This window comes from Manis javanica, chromosome 2 (genome assembly GCF_040802235.1).
Source record: "Manis javanica isolate MJ-LG chromosome 2, MJ_LKY, whole genome shotgun sequence".
Classification (NCBI taxonomy): domain Eukaryota; kingdom Metazoa; phylum Chordata; class Mammalia; order Pholidota; family Manidae; genus Manis; species Manis javanica.
In genome coordinates this window covers 50,147,626-50,170,613 of record NC_133157.1, presented here as the reverse complement: position 1 = coordinate 50,170,613, position 22,988 = coordinate 50,147,626, and the positions used below count along the sequence as shown (strand labels likewise).

The following is a 22,988-nucleotide window of genomic DNA, read 5'->3' as shown; positions in this document are numbered from 1 at the left end:
TATTAGATGTGGTACATTTTAGCAAAACATTTTTGTTTAACTTGCACTCTCTTTCCAAGTGTTTTGTAGTATATTCTGCTGAAGAGGCCACCAGCTGCCTTGTCTCCTTCACCCTTGCCTCCAGGGGACCGGCAGGAATGACTATCCAAATGGTGGACCTTGCCTTCCAGGTGAGACTTGACCCCTCATATAGGAAGTGACCCGGTCGCACATAGACCTAGCAGAACAAAAAGAACTTATATATTATTGATTTTTGAAATAAGGATTACAAGCAATGGTGATAAGACAGCTGATTGTCTTATTTTCTTCTTCCATTTTTTTGGAAAATTGAGTTGGGACAGGTAGCAAACACCTGAACCAGAATTAAAAAAAAGTTTCTTATAAGAATAACAAAGGATTTATATTACTGAACCATTTCTTTTGTTTTTTTTATGCTTGAACTAAATGCAGCATGATTAAAATAAATCCTCCAGTTGTTCTAGAAATAGATGTACTTCACAAAAACCCTACCTTAAATCCTCTGCTAAGTGCATTCAAATATTCCTCATTGTGGTGCTTCTTTGGCAGATGATTTTCCTTAGGTAGCATGTATTTATTTTATTCTTCAGTGATAGGCAAAGAGCCATATTAGTGATGGGGGCCTGGACCCTGTGACTGAGCAGTGCTGTATGTGATTCCCACAACGTGCTACGGAGTATCCGAGCCCGGCTCACTGAGCGTGGCTCAATTCCTGAAGAGTGAAGAGGTCTGATTTGTTTATGAGAAATCTGCTACATGAAAAAACATTTTTTGAACATAAATTGAATCTATTTTACCCCATTAAAAACCCAGAGTTATCTGTGTACTCATGTTCAGTACAGCGTTAGTCACCATAGTCAAAAGGTGGAAGCACTGTAAGTGTCCATCAACAGATAAATGGATAAACAAATGTGGTATATCTATACAATAATTTATACAGTCTGTACAATTCAGCCTTAAGGAGGAAGGAGTTCCTGTTACATGCTACAGTGATGAACTTTGAGGACATTATGTTACATGAAATAAGAACAAAAAGACAAATACTGTATGATCCCATTTATATGAGGTACCTGGAGTAGTCAAATTCATTGAGATAGAAAGTAGAGTGGTGGGTGCAAGGGCCTGGGGGAGGGGGAGGAGGAGTCAGTGTTAATGGGGACGGAGCTTCAGCTGGGGAAGATGAAAAGCGTTCTGGAGAGGGATGGTGGTGACAACTGTGCTATGGTGTGAACATGCTTGATGCCCCTGAACTGTGCACTTAAAAATGGTTAGTGTGGTAAATTTTATGTTATACATACTTTATCACAACTAAAAAACATCACTTTGATTTTTTTATTTTCGAAATTCTGGCCATGATGGGGGCATGGCTCCTGTGTTCCTATGATTGGTGCTGGGGATGGTACATGAGCAAAACTGGTTGGAAGGGACTAAGACATCATCTGCTCCACCACTGTCAGTTTACAGGTAAGAAAATTGAGTCTCAGGTGACGTGATATATCCACTTCACTGGTGGGTATAGTCCTCCAAACGTGTGGCTCCCCAATTTCTGCAGAGGCAGTGCAGAGATCATTGACAGATGGCTGTGGAATCATAGTGCCTGGGCTTCACTCTGGCTCCGCTACCTACCCAAATTCACAGATGGTTAAATTCTCTGTTTGCAGATCTATAAAATGGGAATCATATCAGTATCCCATCAGGTTGTTATGAGCATTAACTGAGCCAATCCATATTAGGCACTTAGCCTAGTATTTTTGCATGCAATGAACAAATGCTACTGTTTCTATCATTATTGTTTTGTTATTGTTGCTGTTACTAGGTTCTGCTGCTGGAAGGATTTGGAGACAGGTCTTGAGTTTGAAGCAGTCTGTCCCCGTTAATCAGTGTGTGCATTAGGGTGGATGAAATGCTTGTCTCACTGTGATGGTTGTGAAGGAAGCAGGTGGCGCCCCCAGTAGAGCACTTGGTTAGTGGTAATCTCAGTCTGTTTTAGTGGTTACAGGGAGGGCACTGTGGCAGGAGGTCTTGCATCTTTGAAGTCATGCTCTTCAAGAGCAGAGATGAGAGCAGATTTACTGAATTCAGGATGAGGGTGGAGTTGTGTTCTCTTGGGCCCACTTTCCAGGTCCCCCTGAGGAAGGAGCCACCTGACTTCTCTGGGTTGCTTGTCCCCGGACGTTGATCGGCCTGCAGGTATAGCTTGGCTTAGCTCAAGGTAGGGACAGAGTTGTTAGTATTATTTCAAGGTATTTTTGATTCTAGCCCCAGATTATGAACACCCTCTTGCTACTGATTCATTAGCTCTTTTTAACATACTCACTCAGCCTTATCAGTTTCTGGTGGAAGACTTCATCCAAAATTGATTACTAGGGAGGTCGTTTGTACTCAAGGGACATTCATGAAACAAACAAGTATTGAGCCCCTGCATGCCTATCAGGGGCGTATAAAAGGGAACTAGACGTTCTTGCCCTGGAGGGGCTCAGCACTCTATCGTCAGTGTACAGTCCCAGCTCCTAAGAACCAGATAGAGATATTCTTCTCAGCCCAGGCAGCTCCTCTGTGACGAAGACTGGGGCCAACATTGCAATTATACCATGTATTATTTAAATGTGTGTGTGTTTGTCTTCAGTGTATCTCTCTCTCTATGTATACAGATATATAAATGTGTGCATGTAAATGATATGATAAACTGAATATCAAAAATTCATGGTCTGAGATTTGTCATAGTGTATAACATCCCTAGTTGAGGAACCTTTCAATATTGTGGACATCCAAACTGAGTGAATCAGCATGACTTAAAACTGGTGCCAGAATGGGCAGAGAACATGCTTTCTGTCAGGGTGTGTGCACGCGCACCCCTGTCAGGTCCAGGCAGTAAGTGGACTTAGATTTTTATCAAAATCAACAAATTATGTTATCTGCTCTAAAATTTTCACACTTGACCATGTGACCACTGTCACCAGTGGCTTGTTCTTTTTTCAAGTAATCTAGTCCGGTGGTTTTCAACCCTCACTGCTGGGTTAGCATCACTTGGATGAGCTTTAGAAAAATGCTCAGACCCCACCCTGTCCCAGACCAGGTAAACCAGAAGCTTCCCAAGTGATACCAACATGCAGCCTGAATTGAGAGCCATTAGCCTGTCCTCCACTGGTGTAGCATCTATTTTCCCTTTTGATTGATGTGGACTGTGCTCGTCTTCTTGCTCGAATGGCTCATGGACGTGCCAGTTGGGTTTCTTCTTAGCCATCCTGAAAGGTTTGAGCTGGGAAACAAAAAGCTAAAATGAGTTTAAAAAGTTTATATTAGATGTAATTGATGTGGTTTGTTGAATGAAAGCTTGATTGTTATCCCAGAGTCCAAGCTGACTAGCATTTTCTGTTTGATGTTTTCCTTTCTCTACATTGGGTGAATGAAGTAGGTATTTAGTGGTAGGTGTGCCCTGTCTCACAGTGCTGAAAACTACCCCCAACAGATAAATAAAATGATGAAATTCAAGATGTATCTTGAACAGCTTCTCTTCTCAGCTAGGCAGCTCTTTTTTTTAGCAACAAAATGGCAAGTTAGCAATGGAGCATTGCAGTTGAGAACAAGGCCTCACTGTGGTTTCTCACAGATCCATGTGCAAGACGGAAGCACCACCTCCGAACCATGCTTTGGAGGGTCATGGTCACCACTGACACACTTTCTCAGCTTCTAGGGGCTGGGAGAGAGGGAGAGAGTTTGTATGGCCTGGGAAGGGATTTCTTTACTGTAGTTCTTTAAAACAATGACACATTTAGCTGAGTGATTTTGTTAAATACATCATATTAAGGCCTTTTCCAAAGCATTTTTTATCAGGCTCACTATTCATAGTCTGCATATGCTTACATCATATATTAGGATGTGCAGTTGTATTTTTGACTTGTTTCTTCAAAATTTGAATGGCTTAAACTTCCTGTGGTCTCCAAGAGCCAGTGTGTTGTGATTGTGTTTATTTCAGACCATAACAGAATTGCCTTTGTTGAAATTACACAAAAATAATTGTGTGAAATTTGATACCACCGTGAACTGATCATTCAAACTCATAGATTAAATATAGTTCATTTCCTGATTTAGTGAATCCTTTTCTTTCCCAAGTAATCATGCTTAGTGCTGAGCATATGATGATATGGAATGTTTTATACCCTGAGAAAATTCAAGATTTTTCTTTCCTTTCAGCTCATCTATTGCAATTAGAATGGAATTCTTGTGCTTGTGGGACTAACTTGCACTTGTATATAAACAACTGAGGTGTTATATATTTAGAAAAAAAATATTTTTTGCATTTGGAATTTGTAAGCAGCCGTCTTTATAGTCAAACCTTATTGTAGAAACCTGCTAAAGGAAACGTTGAAAAACAGTTTTGCTTCTCTATCAAGCATATATGTTGGAAGCAACAAGTATTTCCATTTTGACTCATTCTCTTTCAAGTAAAGTGACAGTTTGTTGAGGGATGAAGCACAGTGGTATTTTGAGCTGCTTTGACGTTCCCTAGGCAAACTATTGTCAGGAGCAAAGCCTTGAAGTTTGAGAGTTGCACATGCTTTCATAATTTTTTACTGCCTCCCCTTACATTGACATTCCAAGAAAGCAAATAAAATTATTCAAGGCTCAAAGCAAAGGAGTTCTCAGCTGGACCTGAGGTTGATGTTATGTTGGGAAAAGCATGAATTATTTTCAATAACATACAAGTGGAAATATTTAACAAAATTTTTTAGTTCTAAAGTTAGAGGTAAGACACTTAAAATTCCCTGGAGTGGCTGCATTGCTCTTAATTCATAATAATTTAAAAAACTTGAATTATTAGTAAAGTAGCTCTATTTGGTGGGTGGAAATCCAAGAGAGCCATTGACACATAAAGGTGATCTGTTCTTTCACTAACCTTATTCATAGCGGTAACCTGGTCCAGGGTCTGCTACTCGTGCACCACGTCGTTGGGGCTCAGGAGGTTTCAGAGCGGATGATAGCCTGGTCCTTGCCCTCCATGGGCTTCAGTCCAGCCGGTGACAATGTTAATTACCAACATTTACTGAGTACTTAATGAACAGTAATTCTCATTGCCCGGTGAAGTAGTAACTAATGGCATCCCTATTTACAGATGTGGCAGTGGAAATGCAGTGATGTAATAGGTTGCTCAAGACCACAGTTTGTAAAAGGAAGAATTAGAGTTTGAACCCAGGCAGTCGGGGCTGTACAGCCCAAGCACCAAATAAGTAGTTCAGGTAAAATTTCCCTGGGATTTTGCAAATGAGGATTGGGACTGAAGAGAAGGAGCAAAGATGTTCAATTTTCGGTCAGGTCCATTAAGCACTTTTCGGATCATGGTCTCTGCCTATAAAACTGACAAGTTCTGGATTGCAAATCAAAGGCCTACAGACACCAGGCATGTAGAGTAGGAGAAAAGCCTGCCAGGTGGGGCAGTGGTGAGCTGGAGGGTCTCCCTGTGGGGCAGCCTCTGTGCAGCTGTTGGTGAGTACAATATGGCTGTTCTCTAGTAGGACAACTGATTATAGGTTAAAAAACATCTAGGAGTCATAAAAAAAGATCTGTGGGCCATAACATGTTTGTGAGTCTCTAATATGCAACCCTGGACATATACTTGAAAGCAGATAGGGAAGAATTACTGAGATTGTGGGACATACACTTTGTTTTCCAAAAGGAAGTAACAGATCACATTACAGAGCAACAGCTGAGCTCTGTTAGACAACCCTTGAGAAGGGCGTGGGCTTCCCAGCTGATTCGTGCATGGACCTTCATTGGTGGGGGCGGGAGACCTCAGAAGCCACAGCAAGACTTGCTGTCTGCTTGCTTCTCGTGGAACCATTTTGCTGCACCCTGAATCTCCAGGCAACTAACCACAAGGTGCTTCCCAATGCAAGTATTTACTTGCTGAATTAGTATGGAGTAGCCCTTGGTACTCCTCAATCAGATTTTTCCTCAAGTTGGTCAGTGTTATAGTCTCCTCTGTATGCAGTGTTAACTCTCTGGGTCTGGATTTCATTTGTGGCCCCACCTTAGTCTAGCTCTGCAGCAGTGGGCAAGTTCCCCTTTCCTCAGAGTTCACCTTCCTTGGAGTATTGAAAGGATTAAATACCAAAATGCATGTAAGGGTCTGGCATACAATAAATGATAGTTTCCTCCCTTTTCATCACTTTAACTGACTACTTAATTTATGGGAATTATAACAAATGAGCTTTCTGAGGATCAGTGCTGTGTGTGAGCAGAGGGTCGTCTAGTAGGTTCTAGCTGACAGGTACCTGCTAGGGCACTGGGGGAATGAGAGATGGGAGTTAATGGCCTGCTGTCATTCTGTTTATGATTTAGAATGAGATGCATACGAGCTAATGTTTGATTAGTGGATTGGTTTAAGTGGTTAATAAGACTGTGGTGACCTCTGCGGCTAATTGCATACTCGGTGGGAACTGAGAACTTCAGAGAAACTCTCAACTCTTAAAACATAAACTTAAAAAAAAGCAGGATGTAAGCATTGTGAAAGTTAAATATCTACATTTTTTTCTCTTTTGATGGGGGTTGGGTGGGAGGAGAAACACAAGTTTCACACAATTTTTTAAAGAAAGCTGTTTTAAGCTCTCCAGTAACTTTTCTAAAGTTACTATTTAAAATTTTTTCTCCTCCTATAAACTAGTTGACTCACAGGTAGCATTGTAATAAAAATAGGGGAGTGACTCCTCAAAATGAGGCCTTCTCATATTATTGGAACACTTTTAAAATGGATACATTATAATTTGTCATCTCTTCCTTTAGATTGTAGCGTTCTTAAGCTAAAGTTAATACAGGTGAAAAATGACTGGATAAAGAGAGACGTTAATAGCAGCAGGGTATTAAATAGGGCTCTCCTTTATTTTCAGTGAAGGTTCCTTTTTTTAAGTCAGCAAATTAACTGTTTTTTCCCCTGTTCCTCTAAGGTTGTACTTTTATTCATTATGACAAATTTCATTTCATGAAGGATGTAAATAAATTCTTTAATTAGTTTTTGGTGTTCATAATGTAGACATTCTATACCAAATATAACCTTGCAAAAGGAAGATATGCTTTATCAGTCTTCTGTTTCATAAAGTTTAGCAATAATTTTGCCATAAGAAAATATACAGATAGAGTAACTCTATCTGATTTTAAGATTATCTTGTTATAAGTAAGGGAATGAATACCTTTATACAAGTCTTCTAAACTTGTTTTTGAAGCTGTTTTCAGAGAAATATAAGTTCTATATATATTTATTATTGTGATTATGAGGGAATCTTCTGAGATTAATTTCTGTGGGTTAAATATTGGTACATGGTAGACTTCTTTGTAGTACATTTTGGTTTAGTTTTTCAATTTTGCTTTTGGTTGAAATTGTTGATGAAAACTAAAATATATTCTATAGCAAAATAAGCTTTCTCTTATCCTCGGGGCACTACAGTTTGATAGGAAGGAGAACACATTTAGAAGTTTATTGGCTTCAGTTCCTTCTGGCTATAGCATACTCAGAGACGTTGAATTTTCATGTCATTGAAGTGGTGTGCTTGAGATGTGTGTGAACTGAGTTTGGGACATCATGTCTGAGACTCCATGACTGGTAACCAGAGCTACATTATTCAGTTTACACTAAGTTTTCACAAGAAGCTGGTGGATCCCTAAGACATGGAGTAAAACTTTTACTGCCTCTTAGAACATGTCTGGTTACCTTTGGTCCCTGAAGTCTTCCTTCCTTGGGAGTTGGCCTTGCCTTCACTAAACCCTGCTGGAAGGGAGTAGGAGGCAACAGCTACTCCTTGACCTCTGTCTTCAGTGCCCACAGAAGTGGGAAGCAGGAATTCTAGCTCTCAGAGTCTGCCCAACTTCTCTTGTCTTTTTGTGTCCATCAGCAGAATCAGTATGTCAACTTGCCTATGTCAGCACTTTCCCCCCACCATAAAGTACTGCAATACTTCAAGGTCCTTTAAACTCTTTTTGACTGCATTATCTTATTTTTTCACCCTGGACACAACTCTGGGAAGTAGTACTGGCCACAGGTGTTCTGGCTGAAGAGGAGGTGCCTGGTGGAAAGTCTCACAGCTGTGCTGGCATAGAAGGCAAGCCTGGGACCCGTCTGTGTGCAGCAAGTCCATGTGGTCGGTGGTGGCATTGCCTCTCCTCCTCTCTGTAGAGCAGTGCATGAGAGGGCCAGGGAGGAAAAGCCCTTCCTGGGATACTCCTGGCTGTGCCTTATGGCTGGACTTGGGGCAGTAGCTCTTGCTTTAGGGTATGTTATGCATCCATATATATGGTACAACATCTATGGTGAGGGAAGGATATGACCCTCTTCATCTTGCTACATCTGAGAGCTTGCTAGAAACACAGGCTCTCAGGCTCCACCCCTGACCTATGGAATCATAATCTGCACTTTAACAAGGTCTGCAGGTCATTCTTATGCACACTAAATTTGTGAAACACCAGCCCTAAAAATCAGAGACCAGGGGATCCTACGCTTGAAATTAAGGTGTGTGTGTGTGTGTGTGTGTGTGTGTGTGTGTGTGTGTGTCTGTCTGAGAGAGGGCGTTTCATTTTGTGTATGTTAGTAAATGTGAGAGTGTGTTTATCTCATTTTACTATTTTTAAAATACCAGATTTAATGAGACATAATTCACAGGCCATAAAATCCACTCATTTAAAGTACACAATTGAATGAATTTTAGTATATTCACAGACTTGTGTAACCATTAACATAGTCAGTTTTGGAACATTTTGATGACCCCAAAAAGAAACTCTGTATCCATTGGGTGCTCACTGACCATTTCCCCCAAGCCTGCCCTCTTCCTGGAAGCCCTCGACAGTGGCCAGTGTGCTTCTGCCTTTTGGGACAGCCTTTTCATTGTGTAGTGTCAACACAAGTAATTTCTTAATGTAACCATTGCTTTTCTAATGCCATAAGCTCTCAAGTTTGAGATCTGGGTGACAGTGAAATACTGGGAACATTGTTACATGCTTTCAATAGAAGAAATAAATACTGTTTTTTTTCCATTTTCTTTCCAAGTGAAGTTTAGATTCCACAAATTTTAACTATATTTTCCATAAAAGCAGTGGCATGCCATTCATGTTCTGCTGAAAACTATGCCTGTCTTTACAAAATATCCAGCTGATGTTGGTGAAAATTAAAATGACAAAATATTGTGTTCACATAAATAACAACAATGGCTATATTTTTGGCAAGAAACCACACAATTGTCCCTCCCCCAAGCAGTCTGCTCCCTGCAGTTCTGAATGTTCAGGGATATTAAAATCCTAGAGGAAGACAGCATTCTTTCCTTTGTTGTCTGTGCTAAGCTCTTAAAATTTTTATTTGTTAAATAAAGGGCAAACTGTTTTCCTTCAGATATTTTAAAACCTCTTAAGAACTCTGCCATGCTGAATACCTTACTGATTGGGGAAAATCTTTGCTCCATTCTTTCCAGTGATCATTTCCTAATTCATGTAATGTACAGTGGCCAGGAACGTGTTTTTATACCGGCCCAGAAGTTATGTGGAAGAGCATTTCACGGCTCTGATGGTGTTACACAGTCACTTGGAGATGCTTATTTTGGTTTTAGCAACGTGAAAAGCTTTCCCTTTCCCTCTCCTCTCCTCCCCAACTAAGCTCATCTTAATGCCACTAAATTACCAGAGCGTTACTTAGGTGCTACCTGGTTAATCAAATGACTGTCCACGATACTGAAGATCTTGTGCGGTCACTTTCTAAGGGTTTTGTATTTCCTTTATACTCTTGTCTCCCTCTCCCTGTTTGGTGGGTAGACTCCATTATTTGGCTCTGTTTGAGAAGGCTCCGGGCAAAATGCCATTTATCTATCTTTTCAACTTTTGGGGTCATGCTTTTCATAACAGATTTCTTTGGGATATAAGGTTCTTTATTTACCCTGACTACTCTTTTTTTACATGCTATAAAGTGCTGATCATTCTCAGCAAATTACAAGCATTCTGTTCTCCTCAGTGTCCTAATAAAGCTGCTGTGTGTGTATGTGCATTTGTGTGTAGAATGCTGAGAAAGCATGGCTTCTCAAAAGGGGAAGAAAAGATAGTATCTTTGTCCCTTTTAGACTTGGAAATTAACATGACTGGGTTCACCAGATCCCTCTGTTAGAGGGAATAGGAAAGATTGTGTTGAGCCTTATGTCGAGGAAATTGATTTGGCTGGATTTCAGTGAGCAGGATGGGCTGGCCTACTAAAGATCTGTGTCATTATCATTATGTGCCCTGGAATTGAGTCAGGATAACTAGTTTTTATAATGGTCCAATGCAGGGGAAAGGGGCAAGCTAACCAACATTAAGTGAGAGCCTCAGGGAGGTCTGTCATGTGTGTCTTAAAAACACTGTGCACTTTCTCATGTAATATAACGACTTTGTGAACTATGTATGACTGTTATTGTTGTTATTACCACCCTGCTCCATAAATGGGGAAAATGAGGCCCAGGAAGGTTGAATAAATTTCCTAGGGTTCTATACCTGAGAAGTAGGTGAGAGAGGGTATCTTTTCCTACTAAGTAAAGATTGTCTTTGTTCCATCTCCGTCCATACTCTTTAAAGGGTGCTGTTATAACAAGGGTTATGTGGCTGATAAAAAAACTAACCAATACAGGACAAAAATATAAGGTCCCTTAACATATTCAAATTTCCCTGCATCCAGATAGCTATATGGTAGACTTTCAGGGGCAGGGGCAGTCTTCCCTGACTTCCAGGCACCCACAGAGGCACCGAGCTGCCAGTGACACCCCCTGATGAGGGAAGTGCCCCCTCAGGTCCCTCAGAGAATGCCCGCCCCTCTCCCCCACCCCCAGCTGTGATAGGCCCCTGTCCTCCCGGCCCCGCCCCAGCACTCTGGGCACTTTGGCTCTGTGGTGCCTGCTCACAGTGACTGGTCGCAACTCCTTGCTGTTTCCTGCACAGTTTGGTGATTCAAAGATTGACATCCTGGTGAGCACTTCTAATAGGCCAAGGCTATGGACCTGCCCAAAGTCTGTTTTGCAGGAAGTGTTTTCTGGGACCCTTTAGCAATCCTCAAATAAAACCATATAATTGACCAGCTACATTTTATATGAATAAACTGAGCTTTTAAAAAGCTGTATAATCTTTCCATCTGTGAAATTTCCCCTTATAACATCTTATTTTTAATTTTCCCATTAATATATACTCATTGTGAATAATTTACAACATAAGTTAAATGAAAAAAAACCACCATCCTATTATAAAGAGATCCTCATTAAAATAATTCTGTATTTCTTTTCCATGAGAAAATGTGAATGCTAACCTTTTAGAACTTTATCAAATGGCAGTATAAATGTTCTAATCAATTGATAATTCTCTCTAGTAGTTTAAAAAGTTTTTCACCATTTTTCTTTGTCTACTACATGGCAGGTTGTAGTTCTGTGAATAAGAAAGTTAAGACTTGGGCTCAGTGGCAGGACCCCAGTGGGAATCAAGATTTTTGAGACAGTCTCTGCTTTTACTTTCTCCAGGTCTCCCTAGTTAATGCCACTTTTGTTCATAGTGGAGTGTTACTTACTCATCACTTTATTTATCCTACTCAGTATTTTGTCTCAGTGTTTTGAGGAAATTTATTTACTAAGCTATTTTGTTTAAACCCATATCACACAGGGGATGAAGCGCTTAGGTTCTCAGGAAAAAGATAAATTAGGAAGATTTGAGATTTTTAAAAGAAGAAATACAGTACTAGCAAAGAGGCCTGATGTTCTGTGTTATGCACAGTGAGTCAGTGACCCATTTTTCAGGAAGGTGGTAGCTGTATTTTGTTCCACTGGGGGAAAACACAATATATGGGTACATTTTCAACTGTAGCTAATTGGTAGTAGCGATACTTTTAAAAATTGGAATCAACAAGGAAATCTGCCAAAACCAATTCCATATGCACTGAACTGATAAAATAAGCTGTTGTATTTTTTTTGTAGAGACGGTGTTTTATTTTTATTTTTGTGAAGTGGTGGAGGAGGGAAGGAGGAGGTTGAGAGTCTGGGAGTTAGAGGAGGCTGCAAATGTTGGAGCAGAGTGAATAGCTAGATTATCAATCGTCGTGAAACCATGAAGAGGAATAAAATATTGTTACCTCTTTATCAAAAAGTATTTTCCCTTTATTTATTACTTAAAAAAGGTCTTAGCCTTCAGAATCATATCATTGATAAAGTAAGTTCATTTTATTGCCTATTTATTAATAGAGCTTACAGTTTTAGCAGATTGTTATATTTTAACTTTCATCTTTATTCTAAAGAGACTGGTATAATTAGTTTACGTACTTATTTTTAACTTTAATTTTCTTTCTGCATAGTATAAAAGGTTAGACACTGATATATCTATTCTTTCCTCCCCCCGACTAGACACCTTCCACAGAGACAACCAGTATTACTGTTACCATGCGTTTCTCTCCAAAAATAGTCCAAGCATATGTTGGCAAATGTGTGTATGTTATCTTCCCCTCCCTCCTTTCCTTTCTTGCACAAATGGTGGCATACGAAATATAACATCCGTGTCTGTCTGGTTTACTTCACGTACTTTGTAAATTATTCTGTATCAGTACACTAAGGGCTTTCTCACTGTTTATTGGTTGGATAGTATTCTGCTATACTATCATGCCATGACTTAACCCATGTGCTATGGTGGATGTTTAAGATTTTTTCAATTTTCTCTTTTAAACAGCACTGCAGTTAATAAAATTGTGCACATAGGTAGTTTGTTTAGAAAGAAGTGGAAACCAAAAGCTGGAAGATGGTTTTAGGATTGTCCCTGAGCGTTGGGTCTCTGTCATTGTTTCTCAGACTGGTGCTCCTTGGAACCCTTGTCAGGAAAGTAGATGTTATTGGAGTAGAAGGAAAACAGGATTTAATGGCCAGTAAGCTTGGGAAGTGCAGTGTTCTCTATTTCCTCTTGCTGCTTCATAATGTTCAGTATGTTAATGACTTAGAGTATTAATTTGGTTTTAGCAACAACAAAATGGTCAAAGTAATTTTTCAGACTTGTTTGAGCATCATGTCAAGGTGCTTATTGACACCTGCTGAGACTGTTTCTGGGTAATTCTGGCCTGTGTGATTCCTCCTCGTCTCCTCAGTTTCATAGATAGTGTAAACCAGCTAAACATTTGACTTCTCAGCTGACAGACTGCCTGCCTTTGGATTCATGCTGCTGCTGCTGCTGCTTTTTTTTTTATCATTGATAAACAATCTTATGATGGTTACACATGCACAACACAGTGGTTCCACATTCACCCATGTTATCAAGACCTCACCCCCTGCACTGTGATCACTGTCTATCAATGTAGTAAGATGTTATAGAGTCATTCATTGTCTTCTCTGTGCTGTACTACTGTCCCCGTGATCTACCTATATTGTGATGGTGAATTATAGTGCCCCTTAATCTCCTTCTCCCTCCCCACCCACCCCCTCCAGCCCCTCCCCTTTTGTGACCACCAAACCCATCTCAGTGTCTGTGAGTCTACTGCTATTTTGTTCCCTCAGTTTTGCTTTGTTCTTATACTTAACAAATAAGTGAAATCATTGGTATTTGTCTTTCTCTGCTTGGGAGTCATCCTTCTTAAATACCTGTAGCTTGCTCGCCCCTCTGGTCCTAAGGCTTAATATGAGAAATGCTCTATTTGGAAAGCTTTATGTCAAGACCATCATCTGTTGGAGGGCATGAATCTGCTGGGATCAGATATTCAGGGTGGAGCCCTGCAACACCTCTGACACCAAATGAGGTGGTGTATTTCTTCCCTACATGTATGTATAACAGTAACAATATTATGCACAGCAGTAATAGTATAACTTCATTTGGGTACCTGGACCTGATTCCAATGTATGTAAATATGTGGGAAGGGGTCTTCCCATGCATACTTACACCAAGCAGTTCTTGAACACCAACAGGATGTTGGAGAACTCAATTCTGATGCTATCTGCCTGGAGATAGCACCAGATTCCCAGGTTAGGGCTCCATCCTACAAGACTGCCTTCACTCCCCATTCCAGATGCCAATCGCAAGCCCCAGGCAGTTACCTGATCTTCTGACATACCGGCTACAGATTGGCGGTTCCCATGAGCTCCCCAATAGGTTCAATTAATTTGCTAGAGCACTCACAGAACTCAGGAAAAAACACGTTTACCGGTTTAATATAAAGGACACAAGTAAACAACCAGATGAAGAGAGACATAGGGCAAGTTCCCAAATAAAGGAGCTTCTATCCTCAGAGGTTGGGGTCTGGCTTGGTGGCACATTGAGGTGATCTGGTTCCCCCAGCACAGAGGCTCCCTCCAATCAAGAAGAAGGATCTAACAGAGCAGAGCACAGAGCAGAGGAAGACCAGAGCTCTTCTCAAGGGTTTCATGAGGGCTTCATTGCATAGTCATGATTGACTAAATTATTGGCCATTGGCTGATCCAACCTCCAGCCCCCACCCTTGGGTGGGGGTCCAAAAGTCTCTATTATTAACATGACAAAACACCCATCTAACCTTTAAGACTCTGCAGTGTTTTAGGGAACTGTGGATGAAGATCAGATATACCTGGGAAATATATATTTGGTCATAAGAATGACCAAATATGTATTTCTTACAATCATTGTATCACAGGCCAAATGTGAATTAAAACTTCAAGCTGTGAAATCATGTATGTGCTTGGGGATAAAAGCAGGAAGTTCATTTGGGTTGGGGCTTGGGGTACCATACAGGACGAAGGAGAGCAGTGAGACTGTAAATGATGCAGCACTCCAGCAGAAGTTGCAGTTTGGAGTTGTGTTGTGAAATATGGAGAAGAAAGTCATAGATATTTTTTTGCTTTATGCACTGGTTCACAGCCAGGGATGATTTGCACCCGAGGGGACATTTGGCAATGTCTGGAGACATTTTTAGTTATCTTGACTGGGAAGGTGCTATTGGAATCTATAGAGACGAGACCTGCCATTCTACAATTATGTAGGACAAAACACCACAGCAAAGAATTATCTAGTTCAAAATGTCAGTAGTACCCTGTTGATGAATGTGCTCTAGTGGGATCTTTTCAGGGTTGGGGACACAGACAAATTGTCATTATTTCTTTGCCCAAGCATTTGAAGTAGCCTAAATCCGCTACGTGACATTTTGGATGGCTGCTGCAGCTTCGGTGCTAGCATTAACAGTATAGATTCAGGACTCCTTATTGATAGTTCAGCAGTTTAAAAAGCTCTGAAAATGAAAGGTTTCTTTATAAATTATTTAGCAGTAAAACCTCACCTTCACAGTCTTGATTTTGTATGAATATTAATGTGTTTGATGGTAGGGTGCTGGTCTAGACCTGGCTTATGGTTTTATATAGAATGGGTTAATGCACTATATCATCTTTCTAAAATCTGAAAAACTTTGAACCCCCAAAATGTCTAATAAGGGATGTTGATTTATATATTGAACTACAGTTTTTGCCCAATTTGGTTTCTTTTAAGAAATTAAGAGTTGTTGGTGCTATTTATTGATTTATTTTAAATTTTAGAAATGACATGATCATTGTGAAGAAATTGGTAAAGAAAAAATGGTTATCAACCATCTGTCATGCAGCCCCACTGTGTGTTGGGGCTATCTTCAGTACTTTACATGTATTAACTATTTCAATCTTCAGTGTTTACAAGTAAAAAACTGTGGTATAACAACTTGCTCAAGATCCCATGCCTTATATATGGCAAAGCTTGGGCTTTGAGCTTGGCACAAAGAAGGAAATTGTCCATAATGTCAACAGCTGGAGAGGTTAAGTACTTAAATAGTTAAAAGAATAATGGAGTGAACCATTAATTTATTTAAACAATTTTCTGTTGTTAAGCATTTTGACTGTTTCCAATCTTTCACTGTAGAACATTGGCATGAACATGTTTGTGAATGAATACTTGTTCACATTTCTGATTCTTTAGGGAATATTTTTAAAGGGAATCTTAGTCAGAGTGTATGCCTCCTTACAGACTCTTCACATATGCTGCAAAACATATGAGTTTATACTCCAACCGGCATTTCATCCTCATCAGCATTGAGAGTGAAATTTCTTTTCCTCATTTCTGATTCTGAGATGTATTATCTTAAAGTTCTCTGAGAAGATAGGATCGATGGCTGGACATTTAGTATGGTTTTTTAATTTGCCAAGATACTGGAGTTTGAAAAACTTCCCAGGAAAAAAAAAATACTCAAACTAAATAGCAGAAACGACTGATTTTTTTAAACTTTAAATTTTGAAAAAAAAAATTTATTTTATAGCCACTTTCCTTTCAGATTGATCCATGAAATTAAATCGGTCCATTTCAAATTATTGTGAAGAATTTTCAGAAATTAGCATTTTCAGCATTAGGGAATATTCTGGTCATAATCTTATTGGTATGTAATCAATGTATAACTCAAAAATTCACTCAGTAAATATTTATGGAGCATTTACTATGTGCCACACACTGTATTTTGTGTCAGGGATGCAGGGAGGTATAAGTTTATAACAACAATAATAGCAATTACTTATAGGGCTTCTTAGGTGTCAGGCACTGTTCTAGGTGCTGATTATATTAAATCACTTAACCCTCACAGCAGCCCTAGGAGACGGGGGCTTTTATTATCTCCAGTTGACTGATGATACTGAAGCACAGCAAATAATGGGACCATAGACATAACAGCTACTAAATGGTAGAGTCAGGATCTGAACCCAGGCAAAGCCTGATTCTACTAGTTTGAGGAGCAGACATTAGGGAGTTGGTGCAATAATCTGGACATGAGAAAATGGTGGCTTTTATTGACAATCCAGCTAGTGTTGGAGAGAAATTGAGAGACCAGAAAGGTGTTTCAAGATGTAATTTATCAGACTTGGTGAATTCATCAGATGTAAAGGAAAGAGAGAAAAGCCTGGGTTTTTTGGCTTGAGCCACTTGCTACATGGTGGTACCATCCATTAGTTGACAAAGACCAGGAGATAAAGAGGAACATGCTTTTGGAGAAGCAGAGATGGTTTTGGTTTGGATTGGTTATATTGGAAGGGCCTGAAAGAATGAGATGCCCAGAAGGCCATTATCTCCAAAATGTTTGAGTTGTTAGCTTTGAAGCTCAGCAAATTTGCCCTGGTAGTTAATCAGAAAATTGTTTTCTTTAAATAAAATTGTTTCCATAATGTGTGTACTTTATGGTAAGGTTTACAGATTTTTTAACATGTTGAGAAATTTCCAGTTGATGGCTGTAATTTTCATGTATATACATGTAAAAATTTAATTGTGTCATTTTAATGCCCATGGACAACTTTCTAATGTGGTTGTACCACTATTTCTGTAATCAGCAGTCTGGATGGATAGGTCATTGCCATTTTTTCTTTATTGTAGATAATTTTACAGTGAATGTCTTTGTGTGTAACGCACTTTCAGCATTCAGGAATACACCTTTGGAGGTAGATCAGAACTAGAATTACTGGATCTTCGTATATATTGCTAAATTACTTTCTCGTTCTAATTTATGTCCACCAAATAATGTGGAAGACTGACTTCTTAATGTACCAGTGGGTTGAATGTTGTCCTGACTTTTGTGACACCATCATTAACTTCCTACTTTTTATAACATATTCTGTATTCACAGTCATATGATAATCTTGTATACTGTATCTTGATTTCATTTTGATTAATACCTGACTGACCCGGAATATTGCCAAGGATTCTTACAAATCTAATCAGATAGGATGTGGAGATCATGATCAATGGTTCTTTAACTCTGTCTGAAGTATTGATACCGGGTGATATTAATCATGTGAGGTTGAGTCTGCCAGTCTGGCTGATGACTGCAGAAACACCTGGAATTCAGTAAAAGATGCCTGTTCTTCACTGAATTTTGCTAGTCTTTGTGTTAAGTGGTGGAGAATTAAACCCATTATGTGGATAATTCAGGACAAAACCAAAATTAATTGTAAGTTGCCCAGTTATTTTAAGCAAAATTAGGATGACTTTCTGAGGAGAATTATGCCAGTAATCACCTCAGTTTTCTGCTTTGCCCAGTGAAAATTTTACTCTCTGAACCTTAATTTCTTTTATTTTCCACCTTGGTTTTCCACAGCCAATATCTTTATTTTATACAATGTTCTCAAAGTTACTAATTCCAGCCTCCAGAGCTATGGGGTTTGGCTTCTTTTGATTATTCCCAAATGAAATTTTAGGAAAACAACAATCATGTTTTTTGTCATTTTGGAATTTTCTGCATTCATAAACTGACCTTTTCCTTGTCAGCTTTTAATGAAATTGTATTATGAGTTGTTATGCAAGTTTATTATTTAGGGATTACTTATTAGCTTGGTTACTTGCCAGAGTGACACATTAAAGAAAGAGAAGTTTGTCCACCCATCTGGTTCTTCCCATATCCCTGCAAATCATCAAGTAGGAGAATTATAATATGCAAATAAGCCATCTGCAATGTCCAAATGGGCGGATCACTTCCAGTTCTTAGAGATCTGCCAGGGTCTGGCTAGGAATTTCAGGAGCTTTCTTAAGAGGGAGGACATCTCTTAAGAAGTAGCTTAATAAAAAATATTCTTATAATAATCGGGACATTTGGAATCAGGTGCCCAGGCCACTTGTGAGTTAATAATCTAATTTCCAGAGTCTACCTTTAAATTGTTGGATACCAATATTCCACCATAGGTGTCCCCAACTTTATTTTTTATGCCTCTACAATGACAAGAAAACAGTGATACCTACTAAAAATGTGAAAGAATATTAATTCAGATTGAATAATACCTGTGGTTTTCTGATGCAGCCTTGTGCCTGTCTTATTCCTTGAGAGAGTAGGCCCCTTCAGTGTTTGGGTTTTCAAAGCAAGAAAGGTGAGAGGCAGCCCTGGTAGGTAAAATTCTGGATCCTGAACCTGACCTGCTGGTCCCTTATTTGGCAGGGTATGCACTTGGGACACAAGAACAAAGACTTAAAATTGTGACATCTATTGCTATAGTTTTTGAGTGTGACGACTATGCTTGCTGTCATATTGTAGAGTGAAATTATACCTGCCCTTTTCTCAGTTCTTCCCTTTCTCTTGAGGTTTTGGGTGATCATTCTTTGGCTTGCTGTTGTTTGCAGGTGTGAAATAAAGCTTTGGTACTTTCTTTCTCCTTTCCTTTTCATCTGAGTGGGCCTTGTAAGAGTGAGGAATAAGAGATTTGTGTCTGGTGGTGAAGTTTATAATTTATCAGGCCTGAAGCTGTATTTCTAAGCCCTGGAAGCTGTGTCTTGTGTATTTGAGGAGCTTGTGGGAACCCAGTAAGCAAAGTGGTTGGAAAAAGGATTTTGATGAAGGAGTATCAATGTGCAGTTCAAACCTGGGGTGTAAATGAGATTTTATATAGGCTTGTGTATAGACTGAGAGCAAGAGATTACCAATTTTAGGGAATGAATGGAAGAAGAATTCCTATGAGGAAAAATTAGGAAGTAGGCAGTTTAGAAGATAATCATGTTCTACAAGCTAAGACATGATCTTGCTTCAAGAAGAATGTAAACAGGATGAGAATTTGTTTTTTGCTTGTTTTTACTTTTTATTTGAAAATAATTTCAAATTTACAGGAACAATGTAAAAAGAAAGAATGCCTATTTACCCTTTACTCAGATTCACCTGTGGTTAAAATTTAACCATATTTGCTTAATTATTTCTTACACACACACAATGTGTTTTTCTGAATCATTTTAAGGATATGTTACATAAATCATTGCCTTTTACTTCTAAGTACCTAAATATGTATTTCCTCAGAATTGGGGTTGTCTCTTATATAACTACAGTATAATTATCAAACTCAATAAATATAACACTGATACAGTTTTTAAAATCAAATCTGACATTCATATTCTAACTTGGCCAGTTAACTCAATGGTGCCTTATAATCTTCCAGTACAGGATCTGGCATAGGGTCAGATATATCCTTTATTTTTCATTAGCTTTCTTTAACCTGAAATACATCCACAGCCTTGTTTTATCTTTTATGGCACTGACAATTTTTCAGAATACATTCCTAGCCCCTTAAAAATAAATAGAAAGGTCCTAAGATTGGTGGTGTTTGATGTTTCCTCATGATCAGGTTCTGGTCGCACAATCTCAGTTGTAGGTGAGTTTGTATTCTTTTCAGGATATCACATCCAGAGGCAAATAATTCCTACTGGTGGTAATAACTTTAACTTGATTGCTCTGTCAAGGTTTTGTCCAGTTTCTTGACTCTGTAATTCCTGTTTTGTTTTTCCTCCACTGCAACTAGTAAGCAGTCTCTGAGGAGACACTTCAAGATCATGCAAATATCGTCTTCTCATCAAAATCAATGCAGTACATTTAGCATTCCACTGGTGATTCTTACAAGATCCAATCTGTGCTTTAATAGGTGCGAAATCATGATTTTCCAACTTAACACTCTTTCCATGTTTACCAGACTTTAGCATTCTACTGTAAACAAGAGTCCTCCCTTCATTTCTGTCTGCCATCTATCTGTCTACCTATCTATCTATTATTGATATGGACTCATGACTTCCTGTTTTCCAGTGGTTTATAAAGTCACTCCTTTATAAATGGTTTATAAAATGAACACAGTTATTTGGTGCTAAAATTGTCCCCAAGTTGGCAAGTGGGAAGGTGTTCTAGCTGGCTCTTGTGCCTATGGATATTTCCCCATCATTTTCTTTTGAAAACTTTTTTACTTTCTGGCATAATGAAATGTTCCAAGGTCATCTTGTTCCAACTCTGCTCCAGCCCTCAAATCAGCCATTTGTTTGAGGAACCCAGGGTCCTTTTAGTAGAGAAAGGGCACAACACTTTAACATCTATGTTTTCAGTAAACCTCTTGGCTGTAGGAGATATTGGGTCCAGGCTTTAGAAACTGCCGAAAACTTGGTTGATTAAGTTTGGATCAAGTGAAAATCTTGGGGTAATGAGGAAGGGCAGTTTTAATTAGCAATTGTTAAATGAAGAATATGTATCCAGAGTATGTTTGAGATGAAAACTGTTCTTGTATTTCATTTATTTGTAAGCTTTGGCTAGAGTTAGCCTGACAGATGGTATCCCTTTCCCTCTGGCCATTCCTTTTTGGGAGGGATCTGGCTTGTATTTAATCAACATCATATTCTGGCCCTCTCCCATGCCTGCATTCTTAGTTTTGTTCTTTTATCTCACCAAGCTCTGTAGGGTCTCCTTTAGCACTGTATCATCAGTGAAGAGCAAGTGGAAGAGGTGAGGGGAGGTGTTATGACTCCCTCATGGGAACAACCTGTGGGTGCCATTTAGTTCATGTCCGTAGTTGGCTGGATCCTGATCTGGGAGCCCCATCTTATACTGCTCTGTGAAATGAGCAGAATCATAATTGCATGTCTGTGGAAACATGTGGTTCCTTTTTTACAGCCTGTCTTCACTTATTTGCCCCCACCCAATTCACCTGATGGTTTCTGACATTTTATTACTTACATTCTTACTTACAGTTTGGAGCTCTTTAAAAAGTATTCCTACATGTCCTGTCATGGGATCCTCTTGACAATAGCCTTGTGTGGTGATCAGGGAGAGATTAGTTCCATTTTGCAGGTGAGAAAGCTAGGCAAGAGAGTAACTTTCTAAAGGAGAAACAGCTAGTGAGTGGCAGAACCAGGACTTCAACTCAACATTTCTGTCTCTCAATTCTTTGGTTTTGAAATTGAGCCTAGGTATGGAAATGGTGGGTTAGATTTTTTCCTTCATAATCAGCTTCCTGTATGGAGCTTCACATATCAAGGGTACAATTTTCAATGTGAAAGAGAAGATGAAATTGCTGTGTGTCCTCATGGAGAACCAAATCCAGGAAGTGTGTCCAAGTCCCAGGGTTACCCCAAGGCAATGAGGGAAAATTTTACAAAGCAGTCTCACTGCTTTGTAGTTGAAGCAGAGCAGAAAAGCTGTTTTCTTTTCTCCTTGTCTTTATTTTGGATTTTCCCACCTGATCTCCCTTATATGAGCTGGTGTATGTGGGGGTTTGGGAGAGGGGTCCTCTTGTTTCTCTGGTTATGGCTCACAGAGGGGGGCTCTGGCCACAGGACGAAGCAGATGGTGCCTGTGGGAGCCCATGTTTGTATGCCTCAGCAGGTGCCGGTCTGGGATGGGTTCTGACCTCTACCTGGCATCTGTTCCTTTTATTGCCTCCATGTGTCAGGAGAATCTCACTCCATAGGAGTATTTCCAGATTTCCTCTGGCCTGAGGCCTGCTTTGGGAACACTGGCAGTGATGGTGAGGGGGATTTTATTAACATACATGTTAAAGAGTTGAGGAGATGGCCTGTTGTTGGAGAAACAAACAGTTGCTTCTTCTAGAAACTTCACTGGGCCTGAGGTATGGCTTTAGTTGGGCTATGTTGTCTTCTCTTATGTTTCCTCTTGCAGTTTCATTTTTATTTTGTTAAAAGTTTCATGCATTTGGATTTTTCAAATGGCAGTGGTATTATTAATAATATAGTATAATTACTTCAAGACACATATCAGCTTACCTTCAGTAAATTGGAGGCCATTAAGTCATGAATTCTTAGGGAATCTGTGGCCCCTCTGAAATGAAAGGCAAGATATTATGTGTGCATGAATGTGTTTCTGAGAGAAGCTTCCATAGCTCTCTGCTGATTCTCATAGGTATTTGGTAGCCCTTCTCAAAACCATGGCCTCCAGTACGTTTTCCCTACCTTCCCTTGGAGGACTGGCTTTGCCGGTTGTGTCCTTGAGAGGTTTCTGAGCCTTTCAAATGGTGGACAAGTGTCCAAGGAGAAGGAGGCCTTGAAAATGCCTCTCCTTACAGCCTCATTGTGGGTCTACCCTGGTTGCCTGAGCAGAGCTCTGAGCTAGGGTGACTTTCTTTCTCCTTGACTTTGAGTCAGGCCCTGGACCATGGGCTGTGTCACTCCCCCTCATTTTATTCTCACGATTACCCTGTAAGGTAGGTAGGTGGTAAACATAAAATAACATATTTAAGCTATTA

At 39.6% G+C, this 22,988-nt stretch overlaps 1 protein-coding gene across 3 annotated transcripts in view; it reads left to right on the top strand.

Annotated features, from left to right (window-relative positions):
* Positions 1 to 22,988, top strand: part of SH3GL2 (SH3 domain containing GRB2 like 2, endophilin A1) — a 215,954-nt gene that overhangs the window by 21,326 nt on the left and 171,640 nt on the right. The window contains exon 2 of one of the 3 annotated variants that reach the window (XM_073228452.1): positions 60 to 170. The exons of the other annotated variants lie outside the window; for them this stretch is intronic. Coding sequence (XP_073084553.1) covers positions 60 to 170 — 111 coding nt within the window. The remainder of the gene's footprint in view (positions 1 to 59; positions 171 to 22,988) is intronic. 3 annotated transcript variants of the gene reach the window in all.